This window comes from Stegostoma tigrinum, chromosome 1 (assembly GCF_030684315.1).
Source record: "Stegostoma tigrinum isolate sSteTig4 chromosome 1, sSteTig4.hap1, whole genome shotgun sequence".
NCBI lineage: Eukaryota > Metazoa > Chordata > Chondrichthyes > Orectolobiformes > Stegostomatidae > Stegostoma > Stegostoma tigrinum.
In genome coordinates, this window is record NC_081354.1 from 193,108,590 (window position 1) to 193,131,449 (window position 22,860).

Sequence of the window (22,860 nt, forward strand, 5' to 3'; positions counted from 1 at the left end):
TATAGTTGGCTGCGTGCACATCCTTGCCATCATGTTTCTGTCGTATTTACCATACACGACTAGGTATGCATGTAATCTCAATAATCTGTGTTCACTGCAGCCCAGTGTCCCTGTGTTTCAGGGACAATATCATGGGGAGAGAGGGAGAAGTCTTCATTCAGTAGAATTCTGTGCCCCTATGATTAACAGATGGTGTGGAGAGAGAGAGGGAGAGATGTGTTCATGACAGCCCACAGTAACAGTAATTCCAGAGTGAAGTAGGATAGATGTCGAGGTGTCGGTATTGGCCTGAGGTTGACAAAGTCAAAAATCACAGGATGCCAGGTTACAGTCCAACAGGTTTGTTTGAAAGCGCAAGACTCTGAAAGCTAGTGTTTTCAAATAAACCTTTTAGACTATAACCTGGTGTCATGTGATTTCTGATGATGTAGAAGGAGTGAGAGGTGTTTATGTTCACTACAGAATACAGGGTTAATGGCAGAATTCTCGGCAGTGTGGAGGAGCAGAGGGATCTTGAGGTCCACGTCCATAGATCCCTTAAAGTTGCGACCCAAGTTGATAAGGTTGTAAAGAAGGCGTATGGTATCAATGTGGACTTCACCAGTTTCAAAATCTCCCCTTCCCCTACTGCATCCCTAAACCAGCCCAGTTTGTCCCCTCCCCCCACTGCACCACACAACCAGCCCAGCTCTTCCCCCCCACCCACTGCATCCCAAAACCAGTCCAACCTGTCTCTGCCTCCCTAACCGGTTCTTCCTCTCACCCATCCCTTCCTCCCACCCCAAGCCGCACCCCCAGCTACCTACTAACCTCATCCCACCTCCTTGACCCGTCCGCCTTCCCTGGACTGACCTATCCCCTCCCTACCTCCCCACCTATACTCTCTCCACCTATCTTCTTTACTCTCCATCTTCGTCCACCTCCCCCTCTCTCCCTATTTATTCCAGTTCCCTCTCCCCATCCCCCTCTCTGATGAAGGGTCTAGGCCCAAAACGTCAGCTTTTGTGCTCCTGAGATGCTGCTTGGCCCGCTGTGTTCATCCAGCCTCACATTTTATTATCAAGGCGTATGGTGTGTTGGCTCTCATTGGCAGGGGAGTTGAGTTTAAGTGCAGTGAGGTTATGCTGCAGCTCTAGAAAACTCTGGTTAGACCACACTTGAATATTGTGTTTTCTTCAGCACAGTTTTGTCAAGGGTAGGTCATGCCTCACAAATCTTATTGAGTTCTTTGAGAAGGTGACCAAACAGTTGGATGAGGGTAAAACAGTTGATGTGCTGTATGTGGATTTCAGTAAAGCATTTGATAAGGTTCCCCATGGTAGGCTGTTGCAGAAAATTTGGAGGCATGGGATTGAGGGTGATTTAGCGGTTTGGATCAAAAATTGGCTAGCTGTAAGAAGGCAAGGGTGGTGGTTGATGAGATTTGTTCATCCTGGAGTTCAGTTACTAATGGTGCACTGCAAGGATCTGTTTTGGGGCCACTGCTGTTCGTCAGGGTGTAGGATGGGTTAGTAAATTTGCGGATGACACTAAAGTCAGTGGAGTTGTGGATAGTGCGGAAAGATGTTGCAGATTACAGAGGGATATAGATAAGCTGCAGATCTGGGCTGAGAGATGGCAAATGGAGTTTAGTGTCGAAAAGTGAGAGGTGATTCACTTTGGTAGGAGTAACAGGAACACAGTGCTGGGCTAATGGTAAGATTCTTGGTAGTGTGGATGAACAGAGAGATCTTGGTGTCCATGTACCTAGATCCCTGAAAGTTGCCACCCAGGTTGATAGGGCTGTTAAGAAGGCATATACAGTGTGTTAGGTTTTATTGGTAGAGGGATTGAGCTCCAGAGCCATGAGGTTATGCTGCAGCTGTACAAAACTCTGGTGTGGCCACACTTGGAGTATTGTGTACAGTTCTGGTCACCGCATTATAAGAAGGATGTGGAAGCATTGGAAAATGTGCAGAGGAGATTTACCAGGATGTTGCCTGGTATGGAGGGAAGGTCTTGTGAGGAAAGGCTGAGGGACTTGAGTCTGTTTTCATCAGAGAGAAGAAGGTTAATGGACAACTTAATAGAGTCATACAAGATGACTGGAGGATTAGATAGGGTGGACAGTGAGAGCCTTTTTCCTCAGATGGTGATGGCTCGCAAGCGGGGACATACCTTTAAATTGAGGGGTGATAGATATAGGACAGATGTCAGAGGTAGGTTCTTTACTCAGAGAATTGTAAGGGTGTGGAATGCCCTACCCTCAACAGTAGTAGACTCACCAAGGTTAAGGGCATTTAAACGGTCATTGGAGAAACATATGGATGATAAGTGTAGTAGTGTAGGTTAGATGGGCTTCAGATTGGTGTCACAGGTACAAGAGGTTCATTAGAAAGACAGATTGAGGGGGACCTGATTGAACTCTACAAAATCATGAGGGGTATAGACAGGGTGGATAGCAAGAAGCTTTTTCCCCAGAGTGGGGGACTCAATTACTAGGGGTCATGAGTTCAAAGTGAGAGGAGGAAGGTTTAAGGGAGATATGCGTGGAAAGTTCTTTATGCAGAGGGTGGTGGGTGCCTGGAACGCGTTGCCAGCGGAGGTGGTAGACGCAGACATGTTAGCGTCTTTTAAGATATATCTGGACAGGTACGTGGATGAACAGGGAGCAAAGCCAGTTAGAAAATAGATGACAGGTTAGACAGAGGATCTCGATCGGCGCAGGCTTGGAGGGCCAAAGGGCCTGTTCCTGTGCTGTAGGTTTCTTTGTTCTTTGTCGGCGCAACATCAAGAGCCGAAGGGCCTGTACTGCGCTGTAATGTTCCATGTTCTGGTCGCCTCATTACAGGAAGGATGTGGAAGCTTTAGACAGGGTGCAGAGGAGATTTACCAGGATGCTGCCTGGACTGGAGGGCAGGTATTATGAGGAAAGGTTGAGGGAGCTAGGGCTTTTTTCATTGGAGCAAAGAAAGATGAGAGGTGACTTGATCGAGGTTTACAAGATAGTGTGGAGAGCCAGAGATTTTTTCCCAGAGCGGAAATGACTGTTACGAAAGGACATAATTTTAAGGTGATTGGAGGAAGGTATAAGGGAGATGTCAGAGGTAGGTTCTTCACATAGAGAGTGATGCGTGTGTGGAATGCGCTGCTGGCAGTGGGAGTGGAGTTTGATACTTTAGAGACTTTTGAGCAACTCTTGGATAGGCACATGGAGGATAGTAAAATGTAGGGTATGCAGGGTAGGTTGTTCTTAGCAGATAACCGGTCAGCACAACATCATGGGATGAATATACTGTGCCGTACTGTTCTGCATTGTATGTACACTGTGCCTGTGATTGAGGAACAGTGTAGATGGCAAGAGTCATCTGGATGTGGAATGGTGATAATACAGTTGAGGGTGTTGCTGAAGGAGAACCATCCAGTCTAGAAACAGTGCAAATACAGTCAGTGAGGCACAATGGAACATGGCAATGCTGGATGGCCTTTATGTGTAAGGAGCCTTGTGAGCCTGGTGGATGAGTTGAGAATGCTGAATAATTTCCAAAGATGTGATAGCATTGCATTCACTGAGACATAGTTGAGAGAGGTACAGGACTGGCAGCTCAGCATTATAGGTTGTAGACTGCTTAGGCAAAATAAGGGCAGTGCTAAAGAGGAGGTAGTGTCACATTATTGGCGAAAGGCATCAATTACTACAGTAAGAAGGGGTGATAACTTCCTCAAATGGCACCATACAGGTAGAAAGTACAAGACGTTGCCAAGTGGTCAGGGAGAGATCGAAGGCCATATGTGGAACAGAATTGTAGAATCTCGGCACTGCAGAGAGAGGACATTGAGCCCATTGAGGCGATGCCAACCATGCGCTGAACACGCACCCAGACCCCTACCCTGTCCCTGTAACACCAAATTTAACATGGCCAATCCACCTCACGTGCACGTCTTTAGACAGTGTGTATGTAGGTGAATCTCAAATGTGTAACAATGATAGGGTAATGACAGTAGGAGACTTTACTTCCCCTAATATTAACTGGTGTGCATGCTGGAATGGATAGAGATAGAGAAAGCTGATGTGCTGAAAATTTTGTCAAACATTAAGATTGACAAGTTGCCAGGCCCGGACCAGATTTGCCCTCGGCTGCTTCGGGAAACGAGAAATGCAATTGCTTCGCCACTACCGAAGATCTTTGCATCCTCGCTCTCCACTGGAGTCGTACCTGAGGACTGGAGAGAGGCAAATGTAATTCCTCTCTTCAAGAAAGGAAATAGGGAAATCCCCGGCAATTACAGACCAGTAAGTCTCACGTCTGTCATCTGCAAGGTGTTAGAAAGGATTCTGAGGGATAGGATTTATGACCATCTGGAAGAGCATGACTTAATTAAATGCAGTCAACACGGCTTTGTGAGGGGCAGGTCATGCCTCTCAAACCTTATCAAGTTCTTTGAGGATGTGACTAGAAAAGTTGATGAGGGTCGAGCTGTGGATGTGGTGTATATGGACTTCAGTAAGGCATTTGATAAGGTTCCCCATGGTAGGCTCATTCAGAAGGTCAGGAGGAATGGGATACAGGGGAACTTAGCTGCCTGGACACAGAATTGGCTGGCCAACAGAAGACAGTGAGTGGTAGTAGAAGGAAAATATTTTGCCTGGAAGTCAGTGGTGAGTGGGGTTCCACAGGGGTCTGTCCTTGGGCCTCTACTGTTTGTAATTTTTATTAATGACTTGGATGAGGGGATTGAAGGATGGGTCAGCAAGTTTGCAGACGACACGAAGGTTGGAGGTGTCGTTGACAGTATAGAGGGCTGTTGTAGGCTGCAGCGGGACATTGACAGGATGCAGAGATGGGCTGAGAGGTGGCCGATGGAGTTCAACCTGGATAAATGCGAGGTGATGCATTTTGGAAAGTCGAATTTGAAAGCTGAGTACAGGATTAAGGATAGGATTCTTGGCAGTGTGGAGGAACAGAGGGATCTTGGTGTGCAGATACATAGATCCCTTAAAATGGCCACCGAAGTGGCAGGGTTGTTAAGAAAGCATATGGTGTTTTGGCTTTCATTAACAGGGGGATTGAGTTTAAGAGTCGTGAGATCTTGTTGCAGCTCTATAAAACTTTGGTTAGACCGCACTTGGAATACTACGTCCAGTTCTGGTCGCCCTATTATAGGAAAGATGTGGATGCTTTGGAGAGGGTTCAGAGGAGGTTTACCAGGATGCTGCCTGGACTGGAGGGCTTATCTTATGAAGAGAGGTTGACTGAGCTTGGACTTTTTTCATTGGAGAAAAGGAGGAGGAGAGGGGACCTAATTGAGGTATACAAGATAATGAGAGGCATAGATCAAGTTGATAGCCAGAGACTATTTCCCAGGGCAGAAATGGCTAACATGAGGGGTCATAGTTTTAAGCTGGTTGGAGGAAAGTATAGAGGTGGGTTCTTTACACAGAGAGTTGTGAGAGCATGGAATGCGTTGCCAGCAGCAGCTGTGGAAGCAAGGTCATTGGGGACATTTAAGAGACAGCTGGACATGCATATGGTCACAGAAATTTGAGGGTGCATACATGAGGATCAATGGTCGGCACAACATCGTGGGCTGAAGTGCCTGTTCTGTGCTGTACTGTTCTATGTTCTATGTTCTAACTGGGGTGGACAAAGTATGAAAGGCTTAGAGGGGTGGAATTTTTGAAATTGCCCAGGTGAGGTTTTTAAGCCAACAAGTAGCACCAGAGGAAGTGGTGCTGGATCTAATCTTAGGGAACAAAGCTAGGAAAGTACATGTGGCATTGGGGGACCGTTTTGGTGATAGTGCCTGTAATTCAGTCAGAAGATGTTTATGGATATGATCACCACAACATGACTTCTCAACTCCTGTACGTTTGAGCTATGAAAGCAGTGTGCTAAACACTTTCTTAACCACCCTGTCTACGTGTGATGCACGTTTTAAAGAACTATGTACCTGAATGCCTAAGTTTCTCTGTTCTGCAACACTACCTCGGGGCCCTACCATTTCATTGCATTTATGTAAATTAAACTCCATCTGCCACTCCTCAGCACATTTGAACAAGATCTCTTAATAGTCTTCAATAATCATTTTCACTATCCACCGTACCACCAACGTGGACATGGTCATGTGAATCGAAGGGTGGATAGGGAGAGCCTTTTTCCTAGGATGGTGACAGCGAGCACGAGGGGGCATAGCTTTAAATTGAGGGGTGAAAGATATAGGACAGATGTCAGAGATAGTTTCTTTACTCACAGTAGTAAGGGAATGGAACGCTTTGCCTGCAACGGTAGTAGATTTGCCAACTTTAGGTACATTTAAGTCGTCATTGGACAAGCATATGGACGTACATGGAATAGTGTAGGTTAGATGGGCTTGAGATCGGTATGACAGGTCGGCACAACATCGAGGGCCGAAGGACCTGTACCGTGCTGTTATGTTTTATGTGTCTGTTTCTATGCTGTAAGACTTGATGACAAAGATGGATGAAAAATAAAGCTATTAATCTCTACTTGGAGAGACATGGATAGTCAGAATTGGCCTAGCCAGGGGAGATCCCATATCTAAAATTTCATTGAATTTTTCAAGGAGTTGACTAGGTGTCAGTCAGAGTTGATGTTGTCAACGTGGACTAAGCAAAGTTTTGGGTTAAGTCTTGCTTGGCAGACTCATCAAGAAGCTGTGAGCCCATGAGATCCTTGGCAGTTAGGCAAATTGGGTTAGAAATTAGCTTAGAACAGGAAAAACGTCTTCACTCAGAGAGTGGTGGGTATATGGAATGCTCTGCCCCAGAAGGCAGTGGAGGCCAAGTCTCTGGATACTTTTAAGAAAGAGATGGATAGAGCTCTTAAAGATAGAGGAATCAAGGGTTATGGGGATAAGGCAGGAACAGGATACTGATTGTGGACGATCAGCCATGATCATAATGAATGGTGGTGCTGGCTCGAAGAGCCGAATGGCCTTCTCCTGCACCTATTGTCTATTGTCTATTAATGGCAGGAACCAGGTGGAATGGTGGCTGGAAGCCTGTGTCCAGTGATGTACCACAGTGTTCGGTGCAGCATCCCTTGCTGTTTGTTGTGTATGTTAATGACTTAGACATGAATGTAGGAGGTATGTTCAATAAGTTTGCAGATAGCACAAAGATTAGTGTTGTGGTAAATAGTGGGGAAGAAAACCTTAAGCAACAGGATGGTCAGATGGCTTGAACACTGGCAAATGGAACTGAATCTGAAAAGAGTGAGTTGTTGTAGTTTGGGTGGACTAACAAGGCAAGGGAGTATTCATTGAACTAGAGACCCTAAGAAGTACCAAGGCTCACTGTTGCCTTGGTGGGCAGGTCCAAAGAGCCTTGAAGGTGTCAGGACACGTAGATAAGAAACCAGTGCAATAATTACTTTTTTTGTTTTTACATTCAGTGCTTTGACTCGGGAAGTTATAATGGGGATGTATGTCGTGTTAGTTAGGCCACAGCCTAACTGTGAAGTTCTGGTTGCTGGACTATCTGAATGTGATAGCATTGAAGGAATGCAGAGGAGATTATTTTAATTCATTGGATGGCTATGCAGCATTTATTGCCCATCCCTAATTGCCCCAACTTCAGAGTCAGCCACAATGCTGTGGGTCTGGAGTCACATGTAGGCCAGACCAGGTAAGGATGACAGTTTCATAGAACATAGAACAACACAACGCAGAACAGGCCCTTCGGCCCTCGATGTTGCACCGACCTGTGAACTAATCTAAGCCCCTCCCCCTACACTAGCCCATCATTATCCATATGCTTATCCAAGGACTGTTTAAATGCCCCTAATGTGGCTGAGTTAACTACATTGGCAGGCAGGGCATTCCACGCCCTCCCTTCCGTGAAAGACGTTAGTGAACCAGATGGGTTTATCTGACCATCATTAATGGATTCATGACTATTGTTAGATTCTTAATTCCAGATTTGTATTGGATTCAAATTCCACATGACACTGGACAATCCAATACCCCTGGACAATCTCCTTCCCTATTAACCAGGATGTTGCGTTGATAAAGGTGAACTGAAGAAACTATATATTCACTGGGCTGACTTCCCTTAGAGCAGAGAAGGCTTGGGATTGGGGGTGGGGAACTGAGGTGTACAAAGTGCATTGTGAGGGTAAATGGTGAGGAATATTTCCTCTTTGGACGGATTCGGGAACCAATGGGCATCATTTGAAGGTATGGAACAGGAAGTGGAGAGGGGATTTGAGGAATTTCTTTTTACCCACATGACCATGGGTTATGTGAAACTCACTGCTCAGATTTCGTATTTGGAGAAGATTCGATCTAGTAGGGATAGTCAACATGGCAGTGTGTGGGGCAGGTCCTGTCTGACAAAATGCAGTGTTTTGAGGAAGTGATGAAGGTGATTGATGAGGGTGGGCCACTCCTGTGTTGACATGGACTTCAGTAAAGCATTTAACAAGGTCCTTCATGATAGGGCTGTTCCAGAGGATTAAGTCACATGCAATCTACAGTGAGTTGGTAAGTTGGATACAAAATTGGCTTCGTCATAGATGGTTGTGGAGGGGTGTTTTTCTGACTGGAGATCTGCGACCACTGATGTTCCACAGGGATCAGTGCTGGGACCCCTGTTGTTTGTAATTTTTTTATTCATTTGCAGGATGAGGGTGTTTCTAGCCAGGCAGCATTTATTGTCCATCTCTAATTACCCAGAGTGCAGTTAGGAGTCAACCACATTGCTGTGGGTCACATGTAGGCCAGACCATGTAAGGATGGCAGATTCCTTCCTCAAAGGACTTTCGTGAACCAGATGGGTTTTTCCAACAGTTGGCAATGGATTCCTGGTCATCATTAGATTCTTAATTCTAGATGTTTATTGAATTCAAATTCCACCGTCTGCCATGGCAGGATTCGAACCTGGGCCCCCAGAATGTTATCTGGGTCTCTGGATTAACAGTCCAGCGATAAATACCACTGAGCCTTTGCCTCCCCTTTTGATATATATAAATGATTTGGATGAAAATATAGGTGGTCTCATTAGTAAATTTGCAGATGACTCGAAAACTGGTAAATAGTGGGTAGTGGGAAAGGTTGTCAAAGGATGCAGCAGGATACAGATCAGATCGAAGATTAGACGGAGAAATGGCAGATGGAGTTTAATGCTGACAAGTGAAAGGCGAAACATTTAGGAATGTCAAATGCAAGAGGAAATTATTGATACACGTACAGTGCAAGTTCATCGCCCCCTGATAGTGCCTGCGCAAGTGGATAAAATGGTAACAAAGACATATAGAACATAGAAGAGTACAGCACAGTCCAGGCCCTTCAGCTCACAGTGTTATGCTGAACTTTTACCCTAATCCTAAGGTCTATCTAACCTCCATCCCTACCACATGTTTGCTTTCATTGGAGCACTGAGCATAGAACATAGAATAATACAGCGCAGAACAGGCCCTTCGGTCCTCGATGTTGCACTGACCTGTGAACTGATCTAAGCCCCTCCCCCTACACTAGCCCATCATCATTCAAATGCTTATCCAAGGACTGTTTAAATGCCCCTAATGTGGCTGAGTTAGCTACATTGGCAGGCAGGGCATTCCACACCCTTACCACTCTCTGAGTAAAGAACCTGCCTCTGACATCTGTCTTAAATCTATCACCCCTCAATTTGTAGCTGTGCCCCCTTGTACAAGCCGACGTCATCATCCTAGGAAAAAGACTCTCACTGTCCACCCTATCTAATCCTCTGATCATCTTCTATATCTCTGTTAAATCCCCTCTTAGCCTTCTTCTCTCCAATGAGAACAGACCCAGGTCCCTCAGCCTTTCTTTATAGGGCCTGCGCTCCAGACCAGGCAACATCCTGGTAAATTTCCTCTGCACCTTTTCCAATCCTTCCACATCCTTCCTGTAATGGGGCGACCAGAACTGTACACAATATTTCAAATGAGGCTGCACTAGAGTTTTGTACAGTTGCAGCATGACATCACGGCTTCGGAACTCAATCCCTCTACCAATAAAACCTAACACACCGTAAGCCGCCTTAACAGCACTATCAACCTGGGTGACAACTTTCAGTGATCTATGTACATGGACACCAAGATCCCTCTGCACATCCATACTACCAAGAATCCTTCCATTGACCCGGTATTCTGCCTTCCTATTTTTCCTCCCAAAGTGAGTCACCTCACATTTATCCTTATTGAACTCCATTTGCCTCCTTTCGGCCCAATTCTGCAGTTTATCCAAGTCTCCCTGCAACCTGCAACATTCTTCCACACGGTCCACCACTCCACCGACTTTAGTGTCATCTGTAAACTTACTAACCCATCCACTAATGCCTGCGTCCAAGTCATTTATGAAAATGACAAACAGCAGTGATCCCAAAACAAATCGTTGAGGCACACCACTAGTAACTGGACTCCGGGCTGAATATTTTCCATCAACCACCACTCATTGCCATCATACAGAAAGCCAGTTTCTAATCCAAACTGCTAAATCTCCCTCAATCCCATGTCTCCATGTTTTATCAAATAGCCTGCCATGTGGAACCTTATCAAAGGCTTTACTGAAGTCCATGTACACCACATCAACTGCCCTCCCCTCATCCACATGCTTGGTCACCTTCTCAAAAAACTCGGAGGTTTTGTGAGACATGGCCTGCCCTTGACGAATCCATGCTGACTATCTCCAAACAAATTGTTGCTTGCTAGATGATTATAAATCCTATCTCTTACAATCCTTTCCAAAACTTTTCCTACAACAGACGTAAGACTCACTGCCCTATAATTACCTGGGTCATCCCTACTGCCCTTCTTGAACAAGGGCACAACATTTGCAATCCTCCAGTCCTCTGGTACTAAACCTGTAGACAATGAGGACTCAAAGATCGAGGCCAAAGTCTCCGCCACCTCCTCCTTAGACAATCCTCGGAAAAATCCTATCCTGCCCAGGGGATTTATCTACCTTCACACCTTCTAGAATTGATAACGCCTCCTCCTTACTAATCTCAATGCTTTCAGTTCTAGTAGCCCATAACTCAGTCTTCTCCTCTACAATATTCTCCTTATCCTGAGTGAAAACAGATGAGAAATTTTCGTTTAGGACCTCTCCGATCTCCACAGAGTCCACACACAACTTCCCACTTCTGTCTTTGGCTGGCCCTATTCCTACCCTAGTCATTCTCTTATTCCTCACATACCTATAGAAAGCTTTAGGGTTCACCTTTATTCTGCCTGCCAATGTCTGCTCTTGTCCCTTCCTTGCTTTTCTTAACTGTCTCTTTAAATCCTTCCTAGCTAATCTGTAACTCTCCACCGCCTCATCTGAACCATCTCGTCTCATCGTCACATAAGCCTCCCTCTTTAGCTTAACAAGAGATAGAATTTCTTCAGTAAACCACGGTTCCCTTACCTTATCGCCTCCTCCCTGCCTGACAGGGACATACCTATCAAGGACACGCAATATCTGTTCCTTAAACCAGCCCCACATTTCGATTGTCCCCATCCCCTGCATTTTGCTAACCCATTCTATGCCTCCTAAGTCTTCCCTAATCGCATTATAATTGCCCTTCCCCCATCTATAACTCTTGCCCTGTGGCATGTTCCTATCCCTTTCCGTTGCCAAACTAAACATAATTGAATTATGGTCACTCTCTCCAAAGTGCTCACCTACCACTAAATCAAACACCTGGCCTGGTTCGTTACCAAGTACCAGATCCAGTGTGGCCTCCCCTCTTGTCGGCCTTTCGACATAGTGTGTCAGGAAACCCTCCTGCACACATTGGACAAAAACTGATCCATCCGGCGTACTACAATTATAGCATTTCCAGTCAATGTTAGGGAAGTTCAAGTCTCCCAAAATGACCACCCTGTTCCTTTCACTCCTGCCCAGAATTGTTTTGCCAATCCTCTCCTCCACATCCCTGGAACTTTGCAGAGGCATTTAAAAAACTCACAGCAGTGTTACCCCTCCTCTCCTGTTTCTGACCTCAGCCCATACCACCTCATTAGACGAGTCCTGGTCTAAAGTTCTTTCATACTGTCCTTGATGAACAAAGCCACACCTCCCCCTCTTTTACCACCTTCCCTGATCTTAATGAAAGATCTGAGGCCTGGAACCTGCAACATCCATTCCTGACCCTGCTCTATCCATGTCTCCGAAATGGCCACAACATCGAAGTCCCAGATACCTATCCAAGCTGCAAGCTCACCTACCTTATTCCAGATACTCCTGGCGTTAAAGTAGACACACTTCAACCCAGCTTGCTGTCTGCCAGCGCACTTCTGTGACAGTGAGGTCCTGTCCATGTCCTTCCTACGCTCATCCTCCTGTGTACTAGGACTACACCTCAGTTTCCCATCGCCCTTCATAAAAGTTGGCAAGTGACGTTGCAGTTGTATTCAACTATATTCAGGCCACATTTGGAGTATTGTGTGCAGTTCTGGTCAACACACTAGAGGAAGAATGCAGAAGTTTTGAACAGGGATTTACCTGGATGTTGCCTGGATTGTAATGTATTTGCCCTAGTTCTGAACTGGCTCTAGAGAGAGGAAGCATCCTCCCTATGTCCATCTCACCAAGACTATTCAGGGTCTTTTATGCTTCAGTCATGTCACCCTCACTGGACTGTGATCATTGTAGGTATCACTGAGAGATGGTTGACAGAAGGGGTAGGATTGGTAGGTCACTATTCCATGACGTTGAGAAGGGGTGTGAAATAGCATCACTGATTAGAAACAGAATCACTTCTTTCGTGAGGGAGGTTATAATGAGAGGAAAGCACTCAGTGGAGACCTTATGGGTGGAATGGAGGAACCATAAAGGAACTAAAACCACAAGAGGTGTCATATATGGACCACTTGGCAACAGCTCAGAACTGCTCAATTCTATAAATGCTGATATTAGGCAACAGCATAGGAGGAGACTCGATGGGCCGAATGGCCTAATTTCTGCTCCAATGTCTTGTAGAAGTGGCAAAGGCAGAGTAATACTAATGGGGGATTTTAATCTTAACATAGACTGGGAAAGACAGACTAGCACTTGCCAGAAAAGTTGAGAATTTCTAGTGTGTGTCTGGGATAGCTTCCTACAGTAGGATGTCTTGAGTGTGACAAGGGAACAAGCAATGTTCGATCAAGTAATGAGCAATGACCCTAATTTAGTTCGTGACCTGGAAATAATATGTCATAACATGATCGAGTTTCATGTCGTGTTTGTAAAAGCTAAGCAAAGATCAGATCAGACGCTAGAATTTTAGATATAAAATTTAAAGAAAGGGCTTATAAAAAGATAAAGAATATTACAGGTCCCACAGAATGTGAGAAATACAAACACCAACAAAGGATTGTGAAAGGAAACTTGTAAGGGACATAAAAGACAAAAGATGAGATTTGATAGTTACATAAAGGGAAAGGAGCTGGTTAGGAGAACTGTCACTGAGATGGCAGGAACTGCCAATGCGGGAGAATCTCATAACACAGTGTGGAGCTGGATGAATACAGGCCAAGCAGCATCTTAGGAGCAGGAAAGCTGCATGTTTCAGGTCGGGACCCTTCTTCAGAAATGGGGGAGAGGTAAGGGGATTCTGGAAAAATAGGGAGACAGGCGGAGGCGGATAGAAGATGGATAAAGGAGAAGATAGGGTGAGAGGAGACAGACAGGTCAAAGAGGCAGGGTTAGAGCCAGTGAAGGTGAATGTAGGTGGGGAGTTGGGGGGTGTATAGGTCAGTCCAGGGAGGGCAGACAGGTCAGGGGGTACGGGATGAAGTTAGTGGGTAGGGGATAGAGGTGAGGCTTGAGTTGGGAGGCATGGTTAGGGAGGCGGGGACGAGTTGGGCTGGTTTTGGGATGCAGTGGGGGAAGGGGAGATTTTTGAAGCTTGTGAAATCCACTTTGATACCCTTGGGCTGCAGGGTTCCCAGCAGAATATGAATTACTGTTCCTGCATCTTTCAGGTGGCGTCATTGTAGCACTGAGGAGGCCCAGGATAGACGTGTCATCCGCAGAGTTTGGGGAGGTGTGCGAATTGGAATGGTTTGCAACTGGGAGGTGTAGTTGTTTGTTGCGAACCGAGCGTAGGTGTTCTGCAAAGCAGCCCCCAAGGCTCCGTTTGGCTTCCCTGATGTATAGGTAGCCACAACGGGAACAGCGGATACAGTACACCACATTGGCAGATGTTCAGGTGAACATCTGTTTGATGTGAAAAGTCTTCCTAGGGCTGGGGATCGAGGTGAGGGGGAGGTACAGGGGCAGGTGTAGCATATCCTGCGGTTGCAGGGAAAAGTGCCGGGGGTGGTGGGCATGGAGGGGAGTGTGGTGTGGACAAGGGAGTCATGGAGAGAGTGGTCCCTCCGGAAAGCAGATAAGGGTGGGGAGGGAAAAATGTCTTTGGTGGTGAGGTCAGATTGTAGATGGCGGAAGTGTCGGAGGTTGATGCATTGTATACAGAGGTTGGTGGGGTGGTACGTGAGGATGAGGGTGATTCTGCTTTGGTTATTATTGCGAATAGGGGGTGTGATGAGTTGCGGGAAATGCAGGAGACACGGTTGAGGGCAAATTCGATCACTGTGAAGGGGAAGTTGCGGTCCTTGAAAAACAAAGACATCTGGGATGTTTGGGAGTGGAATGCCTCATCTTGGGAGCAGATGCAGTGGAGGCGAAGGATTTGGGAATAGGGGATGGCATTTTTACAGGAAGATGGGTGGGAGGAGGAATGTTTCAGGTAGTTGTGGGAGTTGATAGGTTTAAAATGGATATCGGTTTCCCGGTGAACACCAGAGATGGAGACAGGAGAGGTCCAGCAAGGAGAGAGGTGTCAGACATGGTCCAGGTAAACTTAAGGTTTAAACTTAAACTTTGGTTTGGAGAACTGTTATCTTTGGGGAAGGTTGAGAGGAAATCTGATCGAATTATTGAAAATCACAAGGGGCCTAAAAGAGGAAGATATCTGTTTTCGATGGTGGAACGAATGAGAATAGATTTGAGACAGGTTTTAAAAACATAATTTCTGCCTGTTGTTGGCTGGACCAGCTTTAAATTTCAGTCTTCTCAGCAGAAGGAACTTGGTTTACACATCCACAGATCCTTCTCCTGAAGGCAACATGAACTATAGATAACAAGTGAAACAAAAAAGTGGGATACTTGTCTTATATTGAGGTATTGAACGTAAGATGATTATGACGGAGCTGAACGTAATGTTAATTAGGCCATTACTGTGTTCAGCTCTGGTCACTGCACTATAGGATGTGATTTCTCTAGAGATTGACCAGGATGTTGCCTGGACTGAAATAATTCAGCTGTGAAGAAAAATTGGATAGGCTGGAGTTGTTTTCCTTGGAGCAGAGCTCTGATTGTGACAGTCTGATTGTGGTGTACAGAATTATGAGGAGCATGGGAAGGCACATTTCACTGTGGCAAAGGGGTCACTAACAAAGGGCAGAGATTTACAGTACAAGGCAGGGGGTCTAAGAGGTGGTTTGAGGAAATATTGCTTCACCCAGAGGGTGGTGCTTGTCAGGAATTTGCTGCCTGAAAGGGTGGGAGAGCTGGGAACCCTCAACATTGAGGAAGTATTTAATGGTTACTTGAAGCACTAGAGTTTACACAGGCCATGTGCAGGAAAGTGAGAATAGTTTGTATGGTGCTGAAACAGCTCTCTCTCTGCTGTAAAATAAACTCTCATTGCCCTTGAGAAGATAGTGCTGAGCTGGCAAAAGGACCAACAGTCTCATGGTGAGAAACTTCTGTCTGCAGCAAATGGTTAGGATCTAGGATCGCAGATTTAATCAAGGTTTTTGAAAGAGAATAGAACAGGTGTAAAGAGAGAATCTTCATTAGGTGCTGGGACAAAGCTTGTTGAGTTTTCCTTACAGAACAGGTCAAATGACTGCCCCTGTGCTAGAGCATTCCCTGAGTTTGTTACATGATGTGATGGTAATACTGGGAGACAGATGAGATACCATACTCGGAAGGAATTAAGGTGTGACATGTAAACCCCCTCCCCCAAGTATGGTCCATTGTGTGTGTGGGGGCAGGCGGGTGTAGGGGGTGGGGGAGCTGCAGCGATGAACAGACAGCCTATCATTGTGCCAAATGTCTAGTGTTGCTAAGTAATAGAGGAGCACCTCAGGTTCCTGCATCTCCCAGGAAAAGCATTAGATCAGTGTGTAGTGCTGTGGGATTCTGCTTTTCCCAGCTGTCTCTGCGAGGGAGGAAGAAAGCAGCAGCACTGATCTCATCACTAGTGAACGGGGTGTTGGCAGAGAGTCGGGAGCTCGAAATGCGAGCAGATTGATGTATTATGCAAGTACAGGGTGGGCTTGGTGCTTGACTAAAGGCTGGATCCCTGATTTCTTCTAGTGTGCACCCTCCCTCTCTCGCTGGCTCTCTGTCTCTCTGTCTCTCTCTCTCTCTCTTTTTTTCAATCGACTGCCGGGCAGGATTTGTGCTCTCTGTTTGCAGAGAGCCTCTGCTCCAACACTGCAGCCATTTGCAGGCAATCGGCAGCAGCTGAAGCAGACTGCATTCATCTTAATATCTGACGCTGTCTCTCTGTGTCCCTTGCATAATGATGCGACAGACCCCAGCACTGAGAAAGGTACCAATTAAATCTTTACAGTTCCCAATCTCTGCATGTTTCAACCATCATTCGTATTTTCTGGTTTAAATTTCAGTAAAACTCAGCTAGTTTTTTTTTCTTTTTTTTTCTAATGTTTCCCTTTCCGGAATGTTTCTTGTAGATTCTGTCTTTTTAAAATGCATTCCTCCTGAATAATATTGCACGATGTATAACAGTAAACATTATTCTCAGTGGGTTGTGTAGGAGTTACCTAGGGAGATTGCTTCATGTGAATCTCTGACTGATGCAGCATTGCCAGAGTGAATGTGCAATGTGTTTGTGAGTAAAGTGTCTGTTGGTCTGATTGTGTCTGTGTGTGAGCTCAGGGTGTTGGGGGTGGGATGATGGAGGGAGGATTGGCTGGCACTGGAATAAATGGGTCACTTGCAGGTTCACAAGATATTACAAGTGGTGTGCCACAGGGACATGTGCTGGGACCTCAATTTGTTCACAATTAATGTAAATAATTTAGATGAAAGAACCAAATCTACAGTTGATGAGATAGAGATATGTAGGAAAGTGAGTTGTGAAGAAGTTATGTACTTTGGCAGGAAGAATAAAGGAGCTGAATATTATTTAAATAGAGAAAGACTTCTCAGAACAGATGGATTTCTGGGTGCTTCTCCATGAATCATAAAAAGCTAGAGCTCAACTTTAGTTCTTAATAGAGAAGGTAAATTAAGCCTTGCCTTTATTTCAAAGGGACTAGAGCAGAAAAATAGGAAGGTCCTGCTAAAACTGTCCAAAACACTAGTTAGAGTACACCTGCAATCCTGTGAACAGCTCTTGTTTTCTTCTTGAAAGAAAGATTTACTGACATTGGAAGCAGTATAGAGCAGGTTCAGTACATTGATACAAGATGTGGAGGGAGTGTTTTATGTGGTAAGGTTGATTAGGTTGGGTTGTACTCATTGGAGTTTAAAAGAATGACAGGTGACTTTATTGAATCATAGAAGGGGCTTGATAGGGTTCTTGTGGTTGTTCCCTGTATTCTAGGTTGAGGTCATTTTTTTTCAACAAATTCTGGGGAAAAGGCAAAAACGTTCACGGGTTCAGAATTGCTGACCCTGAGAAGACAAAGGGTGGTAGTGGATGGAAAATATTCAACATGGTGCTCAGTTACGAGTGGTGTACCACAAGGATCTGTCCTGGGTCCTCTTCTATTTGTGATTTTTGTCAACGATTTGGATGAAGGAGTGGAAGGGTGGATTAGCAAGTTCGCGGATGGGTCACGTTGTGGACAGTGCAGAGGTCTGTTCTAGGTTACAAAGGGACATTGATAGGATGCAGAGCTGGGCTGAGAAGTGGCAGATGGAGTTTAACCCTGAAAAGTGTGAGGTGATTCATTTTGGAAGGATAAACTTGAGAGCAGAATACAGGGTTAACAGAAAGATTCTTGGCAGTGTGGAGGAGCAAAGGGATCTTGGGGTTCATGTCTGCAGTTCCCTGAAAGCTACTACCCAGGTGGATAGAGTTGTTAAGAAGGCATCTGGTATGTTCGCTTTCATTAACAGAGGGATTGAGTTCAAGAGCCATGAAGTTATGCTCCAGCTATACAAAAGCCTGGTTCGGCCACATCTGGAGTATTGTGTCCAGTTCTGGTCACCTCATTACAGGAAAGATGTGGAAGCATTGGAAAAGGTGCAGAGGAGATTTACCAGGATGTTGCCTGGAATGGAGGGAATGTCTTACAAGGAAAGGTTGAGAGAGATCGGGCTTTTCTCTTTAGAATGACGAAGGATGAGAGGTGACTTGATAGAGACGTACAAAGTGATCAGAGGTGTAGATAGAGTGGACAGCCAGAGACTTTTTCCTGGGCTGGAGGTAGCTATTATGAGGGAACATAGTTTAAAAGTGAAAGGAGGTAGATATCGGGGAGACGTCAGAGGTAGGTTCTTTACTCAGAGAGTAGTAGAGGCGTGGAATGCATTGCTGGAGAGGGTAGTGGAGTCGTCCTCATTAAGGACATTTAAGCGGCTATAAGATAGGCATATGGATGATAGTATAAGGTAGGGGTCGAGGTTAGATAGACCTTAGGTTTAGGGTAAAAGTTCAGCACAACATCCTTGGGTCTTAAAAGAAGTGACAACATAGATAAATGCATTATTTACAAATCCTCCCTCTGCCGCCCTCAACTTTTCCTGTAATTTTCTCACGACTCTGCAGTATTGAGACCTCGGTTTATGTTATAAACTTCTTCTTACATTCTCCATCCTAACCTTGTGTGTGTATATGTGTATACGTGAGTGTGCGTGTGTGTGTATACGTGAGTGTGCGTGTGCGTGTGTGTGTATACGTGAGTGTGAGAGTGCGTGTGTGCGCGCACGCACACAGATGTGCTGGGTGAATATTGTCCATCCAGTGTGTGGGAGTGTGTGTGTTTGCTGGGTAAGGGTGTCTTCACTGAATATGCTCCTGGTGGGGTGGGGTGGGGGTGTTTGCTGGTGGACAGACATGCCGGGTTCTGTGTCAAGGTGTGAATATGCTGAGTACATTGTGCAAGAGAACATGAAGTTTGCCCAAATATTCCTGTAGAGAAGGTGTGCGTGCTGAGTGTGTGTGAGGGTGTGCACACTGAGTGTGTTTGAGCATCCTGAGTGGGATATGATAGGGAGGAGGGAGCTAACTCTTTCTTGAAGTATCTGTTACTTGTTGAACTAACTGCAGCACTGGGTGAGGAATGACTGACTGCAATGCTGGTTCTCTGATTCCTTGAGCTAAGGAGATCTGAGATATTGAACTGCTCCAGCCCAATGTAGCCACTGTTGTCCAGTCGTTTGTTCCCCATTCCACTGTCTCTGAAATCACTGGCTCTTGACTAACTGTAATGCTGTTTTTCTCTCTATTCAATCTCCCGTTGTGTGGCCGCTGCCGCTGCTGCTGCTGCTGCTTGTGCACTGTTGCTCTCCTCCCCCCTTCCTTCTACTCTGGCTCCTCGTCCACAGCAACCTGCCAGACGCACCAAGGTGAGCACTATCCAGTGGTAATGGGAGCCCTTCTTAGGGCCAGACAATCCGAGAGGCACTGTACGCTGTTTTGATAAATTGAGTGTACTGTGTATGTGAGAGGAGCTGAGTGAAGATCTCTAAGGTCTGTGTATTTGTTGCCTGTGGCAAGTGCGATCTCTATCGGCTGATCTGAGAGCTGGGCCTTGTAGGCCACTCCAGTCGCTGTGAGATCACTGAGAGCACAAAACCTGCCTTGGTGCTATCAGACAGAGCCATAACTGTTACCAACTGGAACAGGGACTGATTGCAACGGAAAGGAGCAGGAGATGGACAGAGTGATTTTTGTCTTTGGATGGGGTGGAGGGAACGTGTTTACTCTCAGTCTGATCTTGTGCCTAACAGTGGAAGGGACTCCAGGTGTGAGAATGGGAGTCTGGGGAATTGATAATGGAAAATAAAGGAATGGTGGAGGCTTAAAAATAATTAGAAAACTTCCCAAAGGTAATTGAAAATCAAGAGGTAATAGATAGGGAGGAATGAAAACAATTGCCCTCGTCAAGGAAGTAGTACTGGGAAAACTATTGACCTCAGAAGGGCCTCGGCCCGAAATGTCAGCTTTCCTACTCCTCCGATGCTGCTTTGCCTGCTGTGTTCATCCAGCTCCACACTGTGTTATCTTGGTGACCCCAGAACTGCATAGGCTTTATACTTGGGTCTTAAAAGAAATGACAACATAGATAAATGCATTATTTACAAGCTTCCAAACTTGCTTAGATTCAAGATGGGTCTTAACCAGTTGGAAGTCAGTAAATGTAACAGCTTTATTCAAGAAATGGAATAAGTAGCTAGCAGGAAACTATAATGAAACAAAATACTGTGATGCTGGAATCTGAAACAAAAACAGAAAGTGCTGGACAAATTCACCAGGTCTGTCAGCATCTCTGGAGAGACAGAGTTAACATTGACTGAAGGGTTTGTTTCTGTGCTGCTGAATGACACTAACTGGCCAGTGGACCAGTTTTTTTCTCCAGCACTTTGTTTTTCTAGCAGAAAACCCAACAACTTTCCTAATATCTGTAATGGAGAAGGGGCCGAAATCCATTATTAAGGAGGTTATAGACAGAGACTTAGAAATTTGCAGTGTCATCCCTAATTGTTCAGAGTCAACCACCTTGCTGTGGGTCTGGAGTCACATGTAGGCCAGACTGGGTAAGGATGGCAGTTTCCTTCCCTAAAGGACATCAGTGAACCATTGACATTGGATTTGTGGTCATCATTAGATTCTTAATTCCAAATATTTTATTGAATTCAAATTCTACCATCTGCCATGGTGGGATTTGAACCCAGGTCCCCAGAGCGTTATTCTGGGTCTCTGGATTAACAGTCCAGCAATAATAACACTAGACAATCGCCTCACCACAATGTAATGTTCAAGGTTAGAAATATAGAAGCCACATGAATATCCCTCCTTCCGAACTCAAAGCCTTTTGCAGCGAAGGTCGGTATACCATTAGCTGTCTTCCTTGCTGCACACAGAAACCTGTAGGTGTGATTTGTATAGGTTTCCTAAAGGCATTCTGCTACATCAAAGAATGCTGCACAAGAAAACAGCAGCGGCTGCAGGGTTAACATTGTTAACAATCCTTGCCAATAACAACAAAGGGATGTGTAATTCATTTTCAAGTGCAGTGTCACGGGGATTTGGTGCAGGCTTCTCAACTGTTATACAGAAACATAGATCATTCAGCCCTTCCGGGCTGGTCAAGGCTGATCAGCCTGTTGCTGTTTTCTCCCATATCCTTTAATTCCTTAATGCTATATCCAGCTCCTTCTTGAAATCATCCAACATTTTGGCTTCAACTGCTTTTTGTGGTTGCCAGTTCTACAGATTTACCATTGTCTGGGTAAAGAAATTTCTTCTCATCTTTGCCCTAAGTGGCCTATCCCATATCTTTAAACTGTGACTCCTGGACCTGGACATCAGTGACATTCTTCTTGCATCTACCTTATCTATTCCTATTAGAATTGTATAGGTTTCTCTTAGGTTCCACCTCTGTCATTCTTCTGAAATACAATCAGTATAACCCTAACCAATCTAGTCTTGCCTCATACATCAGCCCTGCCATCCCATGGATCAATCTGGTAACCCTTTGCTGCATTTCCTCCACAGCAAGAACACCCTTCCTCCAATAAAGAGACCAGATCTGTACACGACGTTCTAGGTATGGTCTCGATAATGTCCTGTATAAGTGGAGCAAGATGTTCCTGCTCCGGTACTCAAACCCTCTCACCATGAAGGCCAATATATCAATTTACTGCCATGACTGACCACTTACTTTCTGTAGCTGGTGTACCAGGACACCCAGCTCTTGTTGCATATTCCCCAGTTTCAGTTTATAACCATTCAGATAATTAGGTGCCTTCCTGTTATTGCGACCAAAGTCTATAAGTTCACATTTATCCATATGCTAGAGCATCTGCCACTCATTAGCCCACTCCCTCGGTTTATCCAAATCACACTGTAACATCTTTGCAACCTCCTTACAACTCACCCTTCCACCCAGCTTTGTGTTATCTGCAGATTTGGAGATATTGTATTTAGTTCCCTCATCTAAATCATAAACGTAGGTTCCGAATAGCTGTGGTCCTAGTACTGGTGCCTGAGGGACCCCACCAGCCACTGCCTGCAGGTAATGGCCTAGTGGTACTATCACTGAGCTATTAATCCAGAGACCCAGATAATGTTCTGTGGACCCGAGTTCAAATCCTGCCATGGCAGATGGTGGAATTTGAATTTAATAAATATCTGGAATTAAGAATCTAATGATGACCAGGAATCCATTGCCAATTGTCAGGAAAAACCCATCTGGTTGACTAATGTCCTTTAGGGAAGGAAACTGCCATCCTTACCCGGTCTGCACTACATGTGACTCCAGACCCCCAGCAATGCGGTTGACTCTTAGCTGCCTTCTGGGCAATTAGGGATGGGCAATAAATGCTGCCTGGCCAGTGATACCCTCAACCTGTGAATGAATAAAGAAAAACTGCTGTTTAGAAAAACACCCATTTATCCCCACTCCTTGTCTCCTGTTTCCTGCTAACCAATTTTCTATCTAGCTCACTACACTATCCCCACACACTTTAATTTTACACATGAATCTTTGTGTGGGACTTGTTTGAAAGCTTTTTGAAACCATATCTATTGGCTTGCCCACATCAATTCTACTAGTCACATCTCAGAAGAATTCTAGTAAGTTAGTCAAGCGTGATTTCCCCCTTAAATTCATGCTGACTCTGCCTGATCCTGTCACTGTTACCCAACTGCTCTGC

The 22,860-nt window shown here is 45.3% G+C and overlaps 1 protein-coding gene across 8 annotated transcripts in view; it reads left to right on the plus strand.

The window, feature by feature from the left end:
• LOC125456566 (dynactin subunit 1-like) overlaps positions 1–22,860 on the plus strand; it is a 216,923-nt gene that overhangs the window by 89,425 nt on the left and 104,638 nt on the right. For 5 of the 8 annotated variants that reach the window (XM_059650884.1, XM_059650863.1, XM_059650866.1 and 2 more), the window contains exons 6-7: positions 16,544–16,561; positions 19,528–19,548. The exons of 1 other annotated variant lie outside the window; for it this stretch is intronic. In XM_059650884.1, coding sequence (XP_059506867.1) covers positions 16,544–16,561; positions 19,528–19,548 — 39 coding nt within the window. The remainder of the gene's footprint in view (positions 1–16,543; positions 16,562–19,527; positions 19,549–22,860) is intronic. 2 more of the 8 variants (XM_059650869.1, XM_059650871.1) reach the window with 1 other exon arrangement.